This window comes from Perna viridis, chromosome 5 (genome assembly GCF_037379345.1).
Source record: "Perna viridis isolate PV_CMFRI_1.1 ecotype Kerala chromosome 5, ASM3737934v1, whole genome shotgun sequence".
In the NCBI taxonomy this organism is placed as follows: Eukaryota; Metazoa; Mollusca; class Bivalvia; order Mytilida; family Mytilidae; genus Perna; species Perna viridis.
Window position 1 is genome coordinate 27,432,625 of NC_142449.1, and position 15,284 is coordinate 27,447,908.

The following is a 15,284-nucleotide window of genomic DNA, read 5'->3' on the forward strand; positions in this document are numbered from 1 at the left end:
AAAATAGCCAAATAGTAATAGATGTTTTCATACCCAATATGCCTTGTATTTTTTTTTTAACAATTCGAGCTTTAGTAGGTTTGATCTCGATAACAGACATGAATTTGTACTACTTATTTACGCCAACTCATATTTAACCTAACCTATAAACAACGGAAGATTTGATTATATATATGCAAGTTATTTAAGGAAATAAGTCACCTACACGTTTTTTCAGTGCTGGTCAAAAGTCACCTACAAAAAAATTGGTCGAGTGAAGTGACGTCAAAATCAATCAGCGTTTTGCATGTCCTTTAAGCTTCCGAACAAGGAAAAGTCTTCAAAACTAATTTAGCTCCGGCGCTAAAAATAGTATCGCGTGCCTTGTCATTCTTTCGTTTTTGCTGACGCCGTGAGATAAAAATAAAAAAAACAACAACAAACAAACCCGTACCTCATACCCCCAAATAAAATAGAACCATAAAAATGAATAAAACAACGGCGTACGCCTGACAATAATAGCTAAATAGTAATAGACGTTTTCATACCCAATATGTATTTTTTAATATTTTTTTCAAATATACAGAGGAAGATGTTTACAAAATGCTGGAATTTTTAATCGAAAACATATTTGTCCACTGTGGTGGACGTGTTTTCAACAAACGCTCGGCATTCCAATGGGAACAAATTGTGCTCCTTTACTTGCTGACCTTTTCGTTCACTTTTATGAGACTGACTTGATAGCTGATTTGATCCGATAGAAAGAATATCGTTTAGCTAGATTCTTTAATCTCAGTTTCCGCTATATAGATGACGTATTATCTTTATCCTAATTTCGGGCATTTGATACATCGCATCTACCCCAAAGAACTAGAGATAAAGGATATTACAGACACTGTGAAGGCAGCCTCATATCTTGATCTACACTTAGAAATCGATGGTAAAGGAAAACTATTGATCAAACTTTACGACAAACGTGATGACTTTTCATTCAGAATTGTCAACTTTCCTTTCATCTGTGGCAACATCCCTTCAGCACCTGCGTATGGAGTGTTCATATTACAACTCATACGTTATGCCAGAGCTTGCCGAAACTACGGAAACTTTTTGCATCGCGTTAGAACTCTAACAAATAGGCTTCTGGAACAGGGTTATGTTGCTACAAGTTTGAAATCATCACTACAGAAGTTTTATGGTCATCATTATGAACTCATGGATCGTTATGATGTATCCATCTGCACCATGAAAACTGATTTATTCAACTACTCATAGTTTTTCTTTCCTCGTTTGTCTACCCCGGACTTGACTTTTTAGGAGCAACTCTGCGGGTGTTTCTAGAAAAGCAGAGAACGCTTACCCTACTGATGCACCTAGTCCGTGCTCCCAGTTTTTAGTGGAGTCCAAGTTGCTCATTTGCTTTTGTTACTTTGTATGTATGATTTTAGTTGCTTTATGTTCCTTGTTGTGTTTGTCTGTTTTCTATGTCTGGTCTTTGTCACTGGATTACATTCTTTTGATTACCGCTATAACCTTGGTTACTTTGATTACTCTTTAACAATTCGAGCTTTAGTAGGTTTGATCTCGATAACAGACATGAATTTGTACTTCTTATTTACGCCAACTCATATTTAACCTAACCTATAAACAACGGAAGATTTGATTATGTATATGCAAGTTATTTAAGGAAATAAGTCACCTACACGTTTTTTTCAGTGCTGGTCAAAAGTCACGTATAGTATGTATCGATCTTATGCCACATTTGTTGAAAAATACAATTACAGTTGTGCGTTTTGTGATTCAAAGCATACGAATAACATACATTCATTTTTATGTACATTGTAAATAATTGTTGCATGTATATTTCATATTTTTCCTTTTGCTTTTTTAAGGGTTCCATTGCAAAAAATAAAATGAAATAAAATAAAATAAAATAAAATTAATAAAATAAAAATTGGTCAGGTGAAGTGACGTCAAAATCAATCAGTGTCTTGCATGTCCTTGAAGTTTCAGAACAAGCATAAGTCTTCAGAACTAATTTAGCTCCGACGCTAAAAATAGTATCGTGTGTCTTCTCATTCGTCGTCTTGTCAGTCTTTCGATTTTGCTGACGCCATGAGATAAAAAGCATAACAAAACAAAACAAAATAAAAAACAAACAAAACATAACATAACAAAAAAAAATAACAACAACAAAAGAACAATAACCAAAAAGCAAAAAAGAAAAAAGAAAAAAAATATAAATTAAGACCGCTTTATTTTGATTTTATTCTACAATGGCTACATTATTGTAACCTTACAAACTACATATATATATTTTACGTGGCGGATCTAGAAGCTCCGTAATGGGCGATCAAACGATTTCAAGTATTTCTTTTTTTCTGTATGATCAATCGGACTCATTGAGCTTGAATAAAGAAGATCCCGTGGTCCTGATTGAATCATTAAAATTCAAAATTCTTTATGTCACCAGAACTAACATAATATACTTGGTGAGTTAGAAGACTTTCAGAGACACTTAAAACTACAACTGAAGCTTTGTACCTAACCCAATTTCAATCTGAACAATCAGAGGTTTATTAGTAGGTGCCAAATGTGGCAAATTTGATTTCAAGAATTTTTATGCACTTTTCTTGTTTACATATTTTAAAACTATAAAAGCTTATTTAGGTCAAACAAAGCAAAAGAAATAAAATAATTCATGGCCACGAATTCGCGAATCGGTGCAATGAATAGTATATCGTGACCATGAATCAGTGAACCGTATTCCATTAATTGGTAAATTAGTATACCGTGGCCAGGAATTAGAAAATAGATAATCCGTTACGGTAGCATTTTTTTTATCAGCATGATGATGATCAGGTCGTATCAATGTTTGGTGGAGACGCGACTGCCAGGAACTCATTATCGACCAACCACACAATAGCTGACTAAGTGATACGTCAAAGAAGAAGGTGGGTTGTCGATGCGTCTGGTGAACAGGATACTCGAGATTGTCACTTACACAGATAAAATGGTTAAATTATGGAAATGAGAATAGATAAGCAGTCAGATGAAATTAAAGAAGAAAATATAGCCGTCTCTAACAGAGTGAAAATCCTCGAAAATAGGTTCCAAAACATTACAAAGACTGTTAACAAAACACTGACCGAGTTAAAACAAGAGAACCTATTAGTACATTTGTCTCGTTAATGTTGAACGATTGAAAATAAAGCTGTAGAACTAATTCAATAAAAAAACAAGTACTATCTTAAAAAAAGTAGACGATGCAGTAAAATTTGTTCTTTTTACTTATAATTTTCCATATTTCATTCATGAAATAACACATGTCGAGCAATTTCAATATCCGATGCAGTTTTTTTTTTCGAACGCAACTTAGTTATCAGTATATGGCCAATCGGGAAACAAAATTTCGATCCGGTGACCTGCGCTTCCATGGAAGAGCGTCTTTAAGGTCAAAGGGTAAATAGCAAAAGTATACTGACTGCGTTGGAAAAATAGCAGAATACGAAACGAGCTGCTTAGATGTGAGCAATTTGTTTGACAGGGTAGACGAACAGATTCAGGTCAACACGAGTAGAATCATAACTCATGATACTAGTATTAAAAAGCTGAAGCATACGCCGATCGTTCAACTGTTACATAAGAATTAATAGGATCAGAAGAGATAGTCATTTAAAGGCCGAAATACTGGACCTCAAAAATCGATCAATGAAAAACTATCTTATCTAATTTTCACAGGGCTACATAGAGTGCCAAATGAAATGAAAATACCAGAGAAGTATTTACGGCGCTTCCTTAATGTATGTAACGAAGTCGGTATTGACTATTTTACGTTTCGGAGTTGTGAGGTTCATATATTATCGTGATGTGATCTGGAATTCGTGCTTAGTGTTGTAAAACGACTGAAATGTACAGCCTATTGAATACAAGAGCAATTTCCTCTGGAAATTTCCCCTAGACCTCTGTACTCTGTTATGAGAAAACTAGACAGGAAAGTCGACAAGTGTCAATGATACAAGATAAACTGTACATTGACAGTTAATAATTCATTCCAAACTCCATTGTTGATGATCCAGCTTCAAAGAAGTTCCTGGACGGTGCTGCATTGCAGGCTATATATAGCTACAACCCACCAAACACATTTGAATGAATCTGACTCGGGAGTCACGTCCAACCTAAACGTCAACGCCATGGGTCATCGCCCAGTGGAGTTACTTTTACAAGCAAAGTACTCTATATAGATAATGGGTCGATGCAAGTGAACAGCCTCGAGGTTCAGGACTGAACATTTACAATGAAAATGCCAATCATTATGCTGTTGATCATTTGAATATCTACCTTTTAATGTCTGTGGTTTTAAAAAAAAGCTATTGACCAATGAATTTAAAAAAAATATATATATATGTAATCCTGATATACATTGTACACTGTATGTGTTTTTGTAGCATAAAAACTTACATATTTTGATGAGTTAAAACTCCCAGTTGGGTATACTTATACATATAGTGTCAACAATAAAATCAACTGCAAGAGAGCATCTGGTGGAATTGTTTTGGTTTTTAAAACTGACTTTTTTCAAGACTTGAAACTTGTTATGAAAGGTGATAGTCAATCTATAATTTGGTTCAAAATCTCTAAAAGGCGTTAATTTTTAATTCGAATGTACTTTTTGGTTGCATATCCATACCACCAGAAAATTCAAAATACGCTAAATGCAGATGCTTTTGACGAGATAGAAAATGAACTTAATTGTTTAATGAATGCAGATAAATGTCATATCGCCCTGGTTGACTTTAATTCCAAAACATGTATACTATCTGAATATACAATTCTAGATCATGTTACATTACAATTGCTGATTTAAATTAAGAAATTCTAGAGTATACGTACGATTTTAAAACTGTGACTCTTACATGTAACTATGTACATTCACAGAGGGTTTCACAATGTAAATGCATACCGAACGCTTATGGTGATTAATCGTTAGAATCATGGAAAGGTAACAATTAATATATTTCTAAATCAAGAGTTGGATCAGATAAAAACATTGGGGAATGAACATGTAAGGACTCGAGCTTTGTAGACTATCTGATTTTGTCGTCAAATATTTTTGCTCACATGACTCATTTTAGAATTGACGAATTTTGCCCATTATATTCAGATTGCCATAATAGTTTACGTCTTGGTCTTAAGTTCTAGTCTAGGCTTAATGTAGTGGTGGTCACAGACGAAACACCAAATCAAAATTACGTCAGATGGAAATATGAAAAAAATCTGATCATACAAGACGTGTTCACAAAGATGCCAGTGGTATTTAATAGCGGTAAATATCAGACAATTTATCTGTAAATATAACTCAAGACCAACCGAACTTCGTCGTCTCAGATGTAAACAATAACTTTACAAAAGCCGCAATGGAAACATTTTTAAACAAATAAGGAAGCGAAAAAATATAAAAACACGACGATTCAAAACCGCGGTATAACCACGAATGCTCAAAAGGCAGGGAAAAAAGTCATAAAACAAGAAAACGCTATAGCTTTATGAAAAACGCTGAAAATATACGGAATTTGAGATCAGCTGGTAAGGAATATAAATCAGTTCTAAATAAGGCTTACAATGCGTACCAACAATAGCTCAATGATGAGAGTCGAGATATTTTTTTTAAAAAAAGTATAGAAAATTTTGAATAAATTCAACACTAGTAATAAATGACGATATCACCACATAACAAACTCTGTTTGAACATTTTAAAAGCCTTAATGAAAAAGTCGACGGCAATACCGGAGTTCAACCGGACTTCGATTTATATGAGGTCGATGATGACGTAGAAAGATTTCTCAACGGTAAGATAACCGAAGAAGAAATCAGAAAAGCCATATCGAAGTTAAAATCGGCAAAGCGTTCGGAACTGATGGTATAGTGAACGAATATATCAAAAACACAGCCACCAATTTGATGCCAATATATATTAAACTTTTCAATATTATACTTGACACCGAGGAGACGCGTCTTCAAATAAAAATTGCATAACTTTGAGCTCATTTAACCTTCGGTAAATAGACTAGACTGTTCTTACTGTTGACCCATATGTAATAAATAATCATATGTACACCGAGTACGATACGGTTACGTGATCCTCTCCTCATTTAAAAAATACGTGATTATAAATGTGCACGATTTTTAACCACCTGGAGTTGATTGAATTTCTGCAAGAGGTTTCCTGATGTTTTACATCAATTGTAATTTTATTAGGCTACAAGAGACACAGACTCTCTTTTAACTTGATCTTGATTTAAAAGTTTTACCATTCTTTTTGGTGTATTAATTTTGGTAAAATTAGGATTTTAACCTGCTCGCTCAAGCTCGCATCTTGAAAATTTAACCTTCAGTTGTTGAATGGAGAAATAATTTAAACTACAACTGACTTTCATGATGGGAAAGCCTACATATTTTTTTTCCCGATATTTTGTTTAAAACTTTATAGAAAACAGAAATTAACATGTTGTTTTTCATATAACCCCTGTTCATAAGAGATATGAATTATATAGAATGTACTGTAGAATTCAAAACAATTCAAGATAAAGAGAGGTTACTCTGTAAATGACACTAAAATACAATATAAATGATTGGATTTTCAATGTGAGTTATCTCCTAATAGCAGACAGATTGGAATGAATGTTTATACATTTCATCATATAGACCTATAAAGCTACTTAATAACAAAAATAAAAATGGGTAGCCTTTTTGGGGTGGTATCAAATATTACAGAATTTGCATGATTCTCACAAAGACTACCACTTCATGAAGTGTTGGTTGTTTGTCTCTGGTCTTTTTGAACGCCTTATATATACAAATTATAGGAAGGCGAAACCATGAAGTTTCGTGTGTTTCTTGTATGGCCTATGGTCTAAACACGTTATGGAATGATTTAGAAGTTATTGAATATTTTTATGGCATTAAGATATAAGGAGTAAGGTCCATAGTCTTATAGATTTTTCTAAGGGAATAAAATAATGACATCTTGTATGTTGGTAGTATGGTTCATGGTACAGTATTGTATATTAAGTTTCTCAATGATAAACAAATATTGCATGTCCTTTGAAAAGAATGAAGGACATTCAAAACAAAACAAAACAAACACAAACATATAAAGGCAAAAAACAAAAACAAAAACAAAAACAAAACAAAACAAACAAAACAAAAAACAAAACAAAATCAATAATAAACAAAAAAAAAAAAAACAAACAAAAACAAACAGCACAGACACACAAACAAACAAATAAACCTTGACCGGTAACATCTAATTGAAGCTTATATCTACAACTTCAGCAGGTAGATGTTTTTGTAACTAAGATACGTTAAATGTATTTAATCACTGCAAAGTTTGAACAAACATAGGACAAAATTTTGAACTTATATGACGGTGATATTTGCGATCTGAGGGTTATTTTTTAAGGACTTGAATTCATGTTGACATAATCTAAGACATGCAAAAACTGTTCTAAAATGTCATGCACATTATTTGTAATAAATCTAAGCTCCTTCAACGGAAACAAATTCCGGAATGGTTTAGCACTATTCTACAAAACATAGGAAGAAAGATAACTCAAATATGTTTACTACGTAAAGTGTTTCACCAACAAATTATATAGTGTAAATGCAACCAAAATATTTGATAGATAATTTGAGAACCAACAATAGTCATGAAGAGAGTTTGTAAAGTGGAGAAAAAAAAATACATTGGAGTTTAAAAAAAAATGTTACTTCCTTGTTTTATTTCTAGAATTCATCCAGATCATCTTTTATCACTTTTATTAATACTATATTACAATCATACGTTTAAATCAACTATCGCCTTCTGTTCTAATCTTAAAGTATACCCATTATCAAAGTTCGAAGTTCTTTTTGATAGAAAGATATAATCAACTTAGGACAAAGCAAAAAAATATTAGGTTGTCACTCTCTAAGCCTGAAATCAATATAGGATTGTAGTCTAATCTATACAAGTATAGGGACAAAATCCTGGATAGCAGGCTGATACTATTGTGTATATAAGTTTGCTTTGCCTTTAATTTGTATATACATGTATATGAATTCAATAACCACGATCATTCAGAATGACCAGCTACTGACAGTATTGTAAAACTGAGGGAGAAATAAATATGCTGATGTCTTCAATATACCCATACATTTAGAATTAGACTGTGGCAGAATCATGCGAAAATCTGTTATTTGTGCGACTATTTTGGTGGTCATTGTGGCATACAGAGTATATAACGTTCTACACAGGCCGATACCCGATAACATTGCGCAGCCCAATGTAGTTCGTTTGCTTGATGAGCTTGGAAGGATATCAAAATTCATGGTAAGAACACTAGTCTTGTTTTTTAAGGTATTTTTTAGACAGGGATGTGTAAAGATCAAATTTGCAATACAGTGCTACTTTGGTTATAATCACAAAAATATAAAATAATGTTGTATGTAATCTCATGTATTACAACATATTTAAAAATAAAAAAAAAACTAATCTACATTTCGATCAATACGAGAAAAGAAATAACTTTATACACACAGTACAATCATGTACATGTAAATATGCGTACTTTCTATAAGTACAATGTAAAAGACAATACAGCAGACATATATTGAATGTTGTATATATATTTTCAATTGTAGATGAATGCCTGCATTTCATTGGGTATTAATCCTGCTTCTCCTCCAATCAAATTTGTAGTTAATTACGGTTTTGGCTTGTTGATGAACGGCATTTACCATCCTAATCCTGATGTTAAGGTAAGGCCTTTTACCATTGTGCACTTAAATTGATGTGATGTAAACAATAATCATTAATACATGTACATTTTACTAGCATGTATGTGTCGGAGGACACTTACGGTGTCAATAATCCACTGTTTTGTTGAACATTGAATGGATGCATATTAACATGAAACGACAAAAGCGAAAATGGCGTACTTAATTTACTATGAGCTTTGCCATGATGAAACATTTTTTTCATGCATGTGAGCAGACAACGATTAAAATTTATGTTATAATTAATTATTCATTTTGTTTATCTTGAGCATTTAAACCTGATTAGTTTTGTATCAATGTTTCTATCTAGATATCAAAAACTAAAATATCCAATGTTCCAGTGAAGATTATACAACCAAAGGGAAAGAAGTTTCCCTTACCAGCCATCATTTATATCCATGGCGGAGGATGGACATGGTTTTCAACGGGTAATTATTCGATAATACTTTACCATAGGATAAGCACGAAGTTGCATTTATATTGGAAAAATGGGGGAGGAAGTATCAAGTTGATTATTGCAACAGTTTTATTATAGTCTGTGTAATATATGGTGTTAAGTGAAGTTTAAATTTGGTTTCGAATTCATGTGTGACATTTTACTATAACTTTATCAACCGAAAACTTACCCTCCCCCCAAAAAAAAATAAATAAATAAATAAACAAATAAATAAAAGTAAAAATAACACAAATAAAATAAATTAATTTAAAAATGAATAATTATCGAAAGTCCCACGAAAATTTAAAATTAATTTATCTTATGACCCAAACTACCATTAAAAAATTATATACCATAAACAAGGAACTGCAATGACAGTGAACTTCATGATTCCGCCTTGCACACATCATTTTAGAAATACGAGAATTTCATTAATGTTCGAAACGGATATTTTATCATGTCCGAGAACCAATTCATTGTTATTTGTATCCTATCCTCATATTTATAAGTGTATACATGTGAAAAGAGTGTAGCTTAAATCTGAATGAATATAAAGAGAGCCTTACAAAATAATCATATTGTATCGAATTAAGTTATTTTCGTTAATAACTTTGTATTAATTTTATACAGATGTATACCTCTCCTACCTGGAAAACTTAGCCAACCAAACTCAGATGGCAGTGTTTGCAATAGAGTGAGTTTTCAATAACTGTATTTTTTATTATAATTTTAATTGTATATATTACTTGTAATTTTTTTTCCACTTAGTGTTTAATCTGACGTTGATACATGTAATCCATTGCGAAAAGGACACCCTATTCAATAATAGTCAGCATGTAAACCAATCGACATACAATGTACTACTAAATATGGAAACAACAAAAGTAGAATTAAAATCATCAAACCATCGTCATTATACTTATGGTAACATCAACTACCAACCAATGTAAAGCATTTGTGATTCAGTGAGCCGTTTAAGAATTTCTGCAATTTCGGAAGAATGATCAATTGTCTTATGTTTAGAATTTAAATGTTTAAGTGATAAATCCGTGATAAGACCAAAAACAAAAACAAAACAAAACAAAACAAAACAAAAACAAAAACAAAAACAAAGACAAAAAATAAACAAACAAACAAACAAATATTTATTTTCTCAAACAATACTTTCGGCTTAATCATTTGATTGGATGGTATTTTGTATCCAATACTAGCTTTATGTTATTTTAATATAGTGTTTGAAACATATAATGTATATTGTTTAAAATCAAGTCTTTTTCTAGGTATCGGAAAGCTCCTGAGCATTTGTTTCCCACAGGGTTCCAGGATTGTGTAGATGTAACGAAACAGATTCTAATGGGTAAAACTGAAGTCAGCATTAAAGCAGACAAAGTACTCGTAGCCGGTGATGGCGCTGGTGGCAATCTGGCGGCAGCAGTCGCGAGATACTTTCCAAACAAAATCATGATTCAGATTCTTATAAATCCTATCCTCCAAATGCTTGATTTCAATACACCGTCTTATCAAGACAATGCCGACGTTTTACCTGGAATTACGTCGGCAGAAATGGAGGGACTTCATTGGTTGCTGTATGTTGGGCAACCGCTTCAGCTCTTACCGGAAGTAACCAAGAATAAACACGTTTTTCCAGAAACTATTCATGCTTATTGGCTGCATATTGATAGCAAAAAACACTTACCAAATTATATGAAGTTGACTAATAAGACTACTCTATTACCTAAAGAACCATCTTACGACGTAGCGTCACGACTTCAACAATTTGTTACAAATGAAACTCTTTCACCAATGGTGCATCGCAATTTAGGGGATATTCCGAAAGCCTACGTCATTTCTTCTCAGTTTGATGTTTTAAGAGACGAGACAATTATGTACACAACGCGCATGCACGAAGACGGAACGCGAGTAAAACTGAAGCATTATAGGAATGCCTTCCATGGATTTTTCTTATTCTCCCATGATCGAGGTTTAGTTACGCTATACGAAGCAAAAACAGCACTGCAGGAAATGGTCGAATTTCTAAATGCCAAAGTTCACGGGCGTGCATTTCCGTTAGAGGAAATGTATCAAGCGTGAGTTACGTATAGTGCCAAACTCCGAAACGGCGGCTGACGTTCCAGATTTATTGTAGGTAGATAGTATACAAACACCTGCCGCTGCATGGACCTTAGCACATGTGTATATTGCATGATATCCAGGTCTATGGTATTACTAGAAAGAAAGCAACAAGATTATCTACCAGGTAACACACTATGAATAAGACAGCTTGATTAAAGCATGGTGTGGTACCAAAGTATAACTTTGATTTTGAATAAGAACCGAGTTTGACGATATGCCTCGAAACAATTTTGACAGCTTAGTTTGAGCATCAATTTGTAAGGGGTTGGACATTATGCCAAAAACAAAAATAAAATAAATAAATATCTATAAAATAAAATATTACATTGTTATACGCCAGTTATTAAACCATTTTTCGAATTATTTGACCCGCGAACCTCTATGTAGCGGAGATGTGTGCTTCAATGTTGTATGCGGATAGTTCCTGTTTATTTCTCATGATGGGCACTCTATTTCAATAGTTAATAATAAGGCTCATAGACTAAACTAAGTAACACGTATTTCTCAAAGTGTATTTAATAAGTTCTTTACAAGAATATTTGATATAAAAATTCGTGTATATAAAACACATTCGCGAGCAAAAAAAAGCATTTAAAGAAACATTTTATACAAAAGCATCAAACTAGCATGTTCAACTCTCTACAAAAATATCACAGTGTCGGTACATGTCAGAATAATACAGTGGACGACATATGCAGGAACGGGCTCAGTATGTTTAAAAAAGGGGGAGGGGTCTGATTAAGAAATTTATACAAGGGGTCGTCCAGGCTATCATTTGCTCACATTTGTCTAGTATTGACTAGACTTTAAAACAAAATGATGGTTTCAACCCCGAACCCCTGTTTGGATTCGCCATTGAAACTATTCAGTAAAAGAGTCACTTATATATAGGCCGGGTAGATAAGTGTCAAAACTCCAAATATTCTAAAGTTCTATTAAGTTTTTCCAAATTTTCACAATGTAGTAGTAATCAATAAGTGGTCATTTCGAATAATGATGGCAGTTTTGAAAAACTAAATACGATGAGATTATATGTATCAGATTAGTGCTATAGATTTGAACAAAGACTTATTCAGTACATAGGGTAGCAAAATGCATGTTTGCGCATAGTTACATTCATATTATTTCATTTGTGCGATTGATGAATTTTGTATGTTTGCACCGCCTCCCCGACTCCTATTCGCAAATCCATTTTACAAATATTTGAATTAACATGTACGCAAAATATAATTAGACATTGCTAATCATATTCCGTAAATGTAACGCTTTCAATTCGTTCGTACGAGGTTAAGAATATACCTAAGTATGGTAAATGCTTAAATTTGCATATACATATTGGCAATACGACGCGAGTGTAGACGCCATTTTATCTGCCACATTCGTCTCTGTCTCTGTAAATAACATGATGATTGAAGTATTAATATGTATTAATACTTCTAGTTTAGTTTATAGTTTAGTTTTAAAAGCTTCTATTATATAATTACCTGAGAGCTAAAAAAATACTATAAATCACATTTATGATTCGGAAACAAGTGTCGAAAGAACTTTTAAAAATCTATCTCCTGATATACATGTATATAAATTTCCCGAGTCGTAGATATTAACTTGGACAGCTAGCGTGATTTATAAATGCCCCAAACGTACAATTTTATTTACAATGAATAATAATAAAAGCAGAAACAAACACAACGCACAAATGTGCACAGTGCACATATGCCTTCTTCAAGGATTTCGATTGCATTATCTCGACGTGCAATTATTTGTTTTAGTTGGATAGTCGCGCAAATGTAATGCAACCTTAACTGAAACGTAATTCTGAAGCATAGAATACCCAATATTAGGTTGATTAATATCATTAGTTTTCCCATCGACAGAAACTCACAGTTGATTACCTACAACTTGAATGTGACGGAGGAAAGCAACCATGGGTTTCTGAAATTGTACATGTGTAGTTTACCAATTTCCTCGCGGAGCACCATCTTTAGCATCTATACCCTGAATCATCATAATTTTTCAGTTTGATCCATGCTCTCAAGTTTTCAGAATAGCATTGAATATCAGTGAGATAACTAAATTGTGGATATCTTTGAACGGCTTCGATCACATAGTTTTTGTACCGCAAAAAGTCACAGTTGCAAGTCAGTGGGTTGTCCGTCAAGTCCACAATAATCGGGATTGAATTTGACAGGTAGTCGGCCATTTTGAACGGAATAGTCGACACAGAATTATTCGAAAGACAAACCAGTAAAGGGTCTGTTCTTCTAACAGTTCCAGTGTTCGGGGTACCAAGGAAATCGAAACTAGATATAGAATTTCTCGAGAGATCCAAATGTCTTAATTCTGGAAAGTTCGTGTACCATTTCGTCAATTCTTTCGGCACCGAGGATAGTCCATCTTTGGCAACTACGAGAGTTTTCAGCTTTGGGTAGTCAGAATAAGCTGTCATTAATAGAAAGTGATGTTTTCCAAGGTTTCTGTTAGCACTGTTGACCAAGTATTCCAAGTTTGAATATTTACATTTATAATTCAACTGTTGCGCCTTTTGTAGAATAACATCGCCTAATTCCAATAAATGGCTTAATTCAATATCTGCAAGGTTCTTCCCTCTTCGTTGTGGGGGGAAAATATATGTAATATTTCGCCTTACATCTCGCCTTACCGTCTGTTGTCCGCAATCATACTCCTGAGTTAATGGCTTTAAAGTTATGTCAAGAATATTGTGAATATTTGACATGATTGCACAATTTTCTAATTCAAGCACTTGTAATTCGTCCAGGAGGTTGGATTGAACAGCAAAATTAGAGAAAAATCCTTCAATCACGCATCCTTTTACTCGTAATATTTTTAAACCTTTGGCTTTCATAGGATGGGGAAGTAGAAATCGTCCTCCCGAACTGCACGAAACATCAAGAATTATTTTCGATTTGTACGGAAGCCATCGCGCCCAGCCTTTAAAATCATTGAAATCCAGTCTGGTAATAACGTTAAGTTTGCATTTGCGATAACCATCATTATTTTTGGGACAGTTCTTTTCAAAATAGTCTCGAGACTGACCGTATATGCATAAGAAAAGGAAACACTCTATGAATACAACACAATTTAACCATGTGCAGTCCATCTCGTCATAAGCAGCAATTGAAGCTTACTCCCATGTCCAAACATTTGTTTATTTGTACCTTCCATTTTCTACGTCATTCATCAGATGGTGTTTTTTGAAACGTACCACACAAGGCATTAACAAACAAATATAATAGGTGATGTGAAACGGAAAAGGGAGTTTCCAAAGTGTTATTCATGTAATAAACGACCTGGTTTAGTATGTACTATTGACAACATAAAACTGATTCGTGGAAACGGACTTAAATACAGAGTTGTTTATTGTCCGTAAATTTTCGCCCAGTCATGAAACAACTTTTTGCAGAGTGGCCTAAAACACCTAATTGGTCATACACTTTCAGTTTTTTAATTTTGCAATGATCCGGGATCTTATAAATACGTTTCCTTTGATTTACAATTCAAGCATGTCGTATTGTAGAAAGTATCATCATCATCTGTTCTAGAAGCTAGATTAACTATGTAAAAAAAATGTTATTTAAAACAAATGTAAACTAATTTTATACTTTTTCCCCCTCAAAGCTTGCTTTTTAATTCACTAATAATTAACTCGAATCACTACATAAATATATTAACGGAACGGTATTCTCTAAACATTGCGGAAAATTAATCAAAGTATCTACGCGAAAATAGCATGAGCACAATGGAGGTAATTCGTTTAGATATTTCTTAATACTTTCATCATACAAACATATTTATCTCTTTTGAATTTCTGGATAAAACAATATTAAATGTATTGTGAATATTATTTCCTTCATTGGTAAACCACTAATATGAATTAAGAAAAAAAAACCGATATTAATTGTAA

At 33.2% G+C, this 15,284-nt stretch overlaps 2 protein-coding genes across 2 annotated transcripts; one reads left to right on the forward strand and one right to left on the reverse strand.

The window, feature by feature from the left end:
- Nucleotides 1–8,040: 8,040 nt before the first annotated feature.
- On the forward strand, nucleotides 8,041–11,681 carry LOC148616906 (neutral cholesterol ester hydrolase 1-like). Its single transcript, XM_088584071.1, has 5 exons — nucleotides 8,041–8,347; nucleotides 8,659–8,775; nucleotides 9,104–9,221; nucleotides 9,860–9,923; nucleotides 10,510–11,681. The coding sequence occupies exons 1-5, from the start codon at nucleotides 8,198–8,200 to the stop codon at nucleotides 11,318–11,320; spliced, it is 1,260 nt and encodes a 419-aa protein (XP_088440197.1). The 5' UTR covers nucleotides 8,041–8,197; the 3' UTR covers nucleotides 11,321–11,681.
- On the reverse strand, nucleotides 10,850–14,569 carry LOC148616907 (uncharacterized). Its single transcript, XM_088584072.1, has one exon. The coding sequence runs from the start codon at nucleotides 14,478–14,480 to the stop codon at nucleotides 13,344–13,346; it is 1,137 nt and encodes a 378-aa protein (XP_088440198.1). The 5' UTR covers nucleotides 14,481–14,569; the 3' UTR covers nucleotides 10,850–13,343.
- Nucleotides 14,570–15,284: the final 715 nt, after the last annotated feature.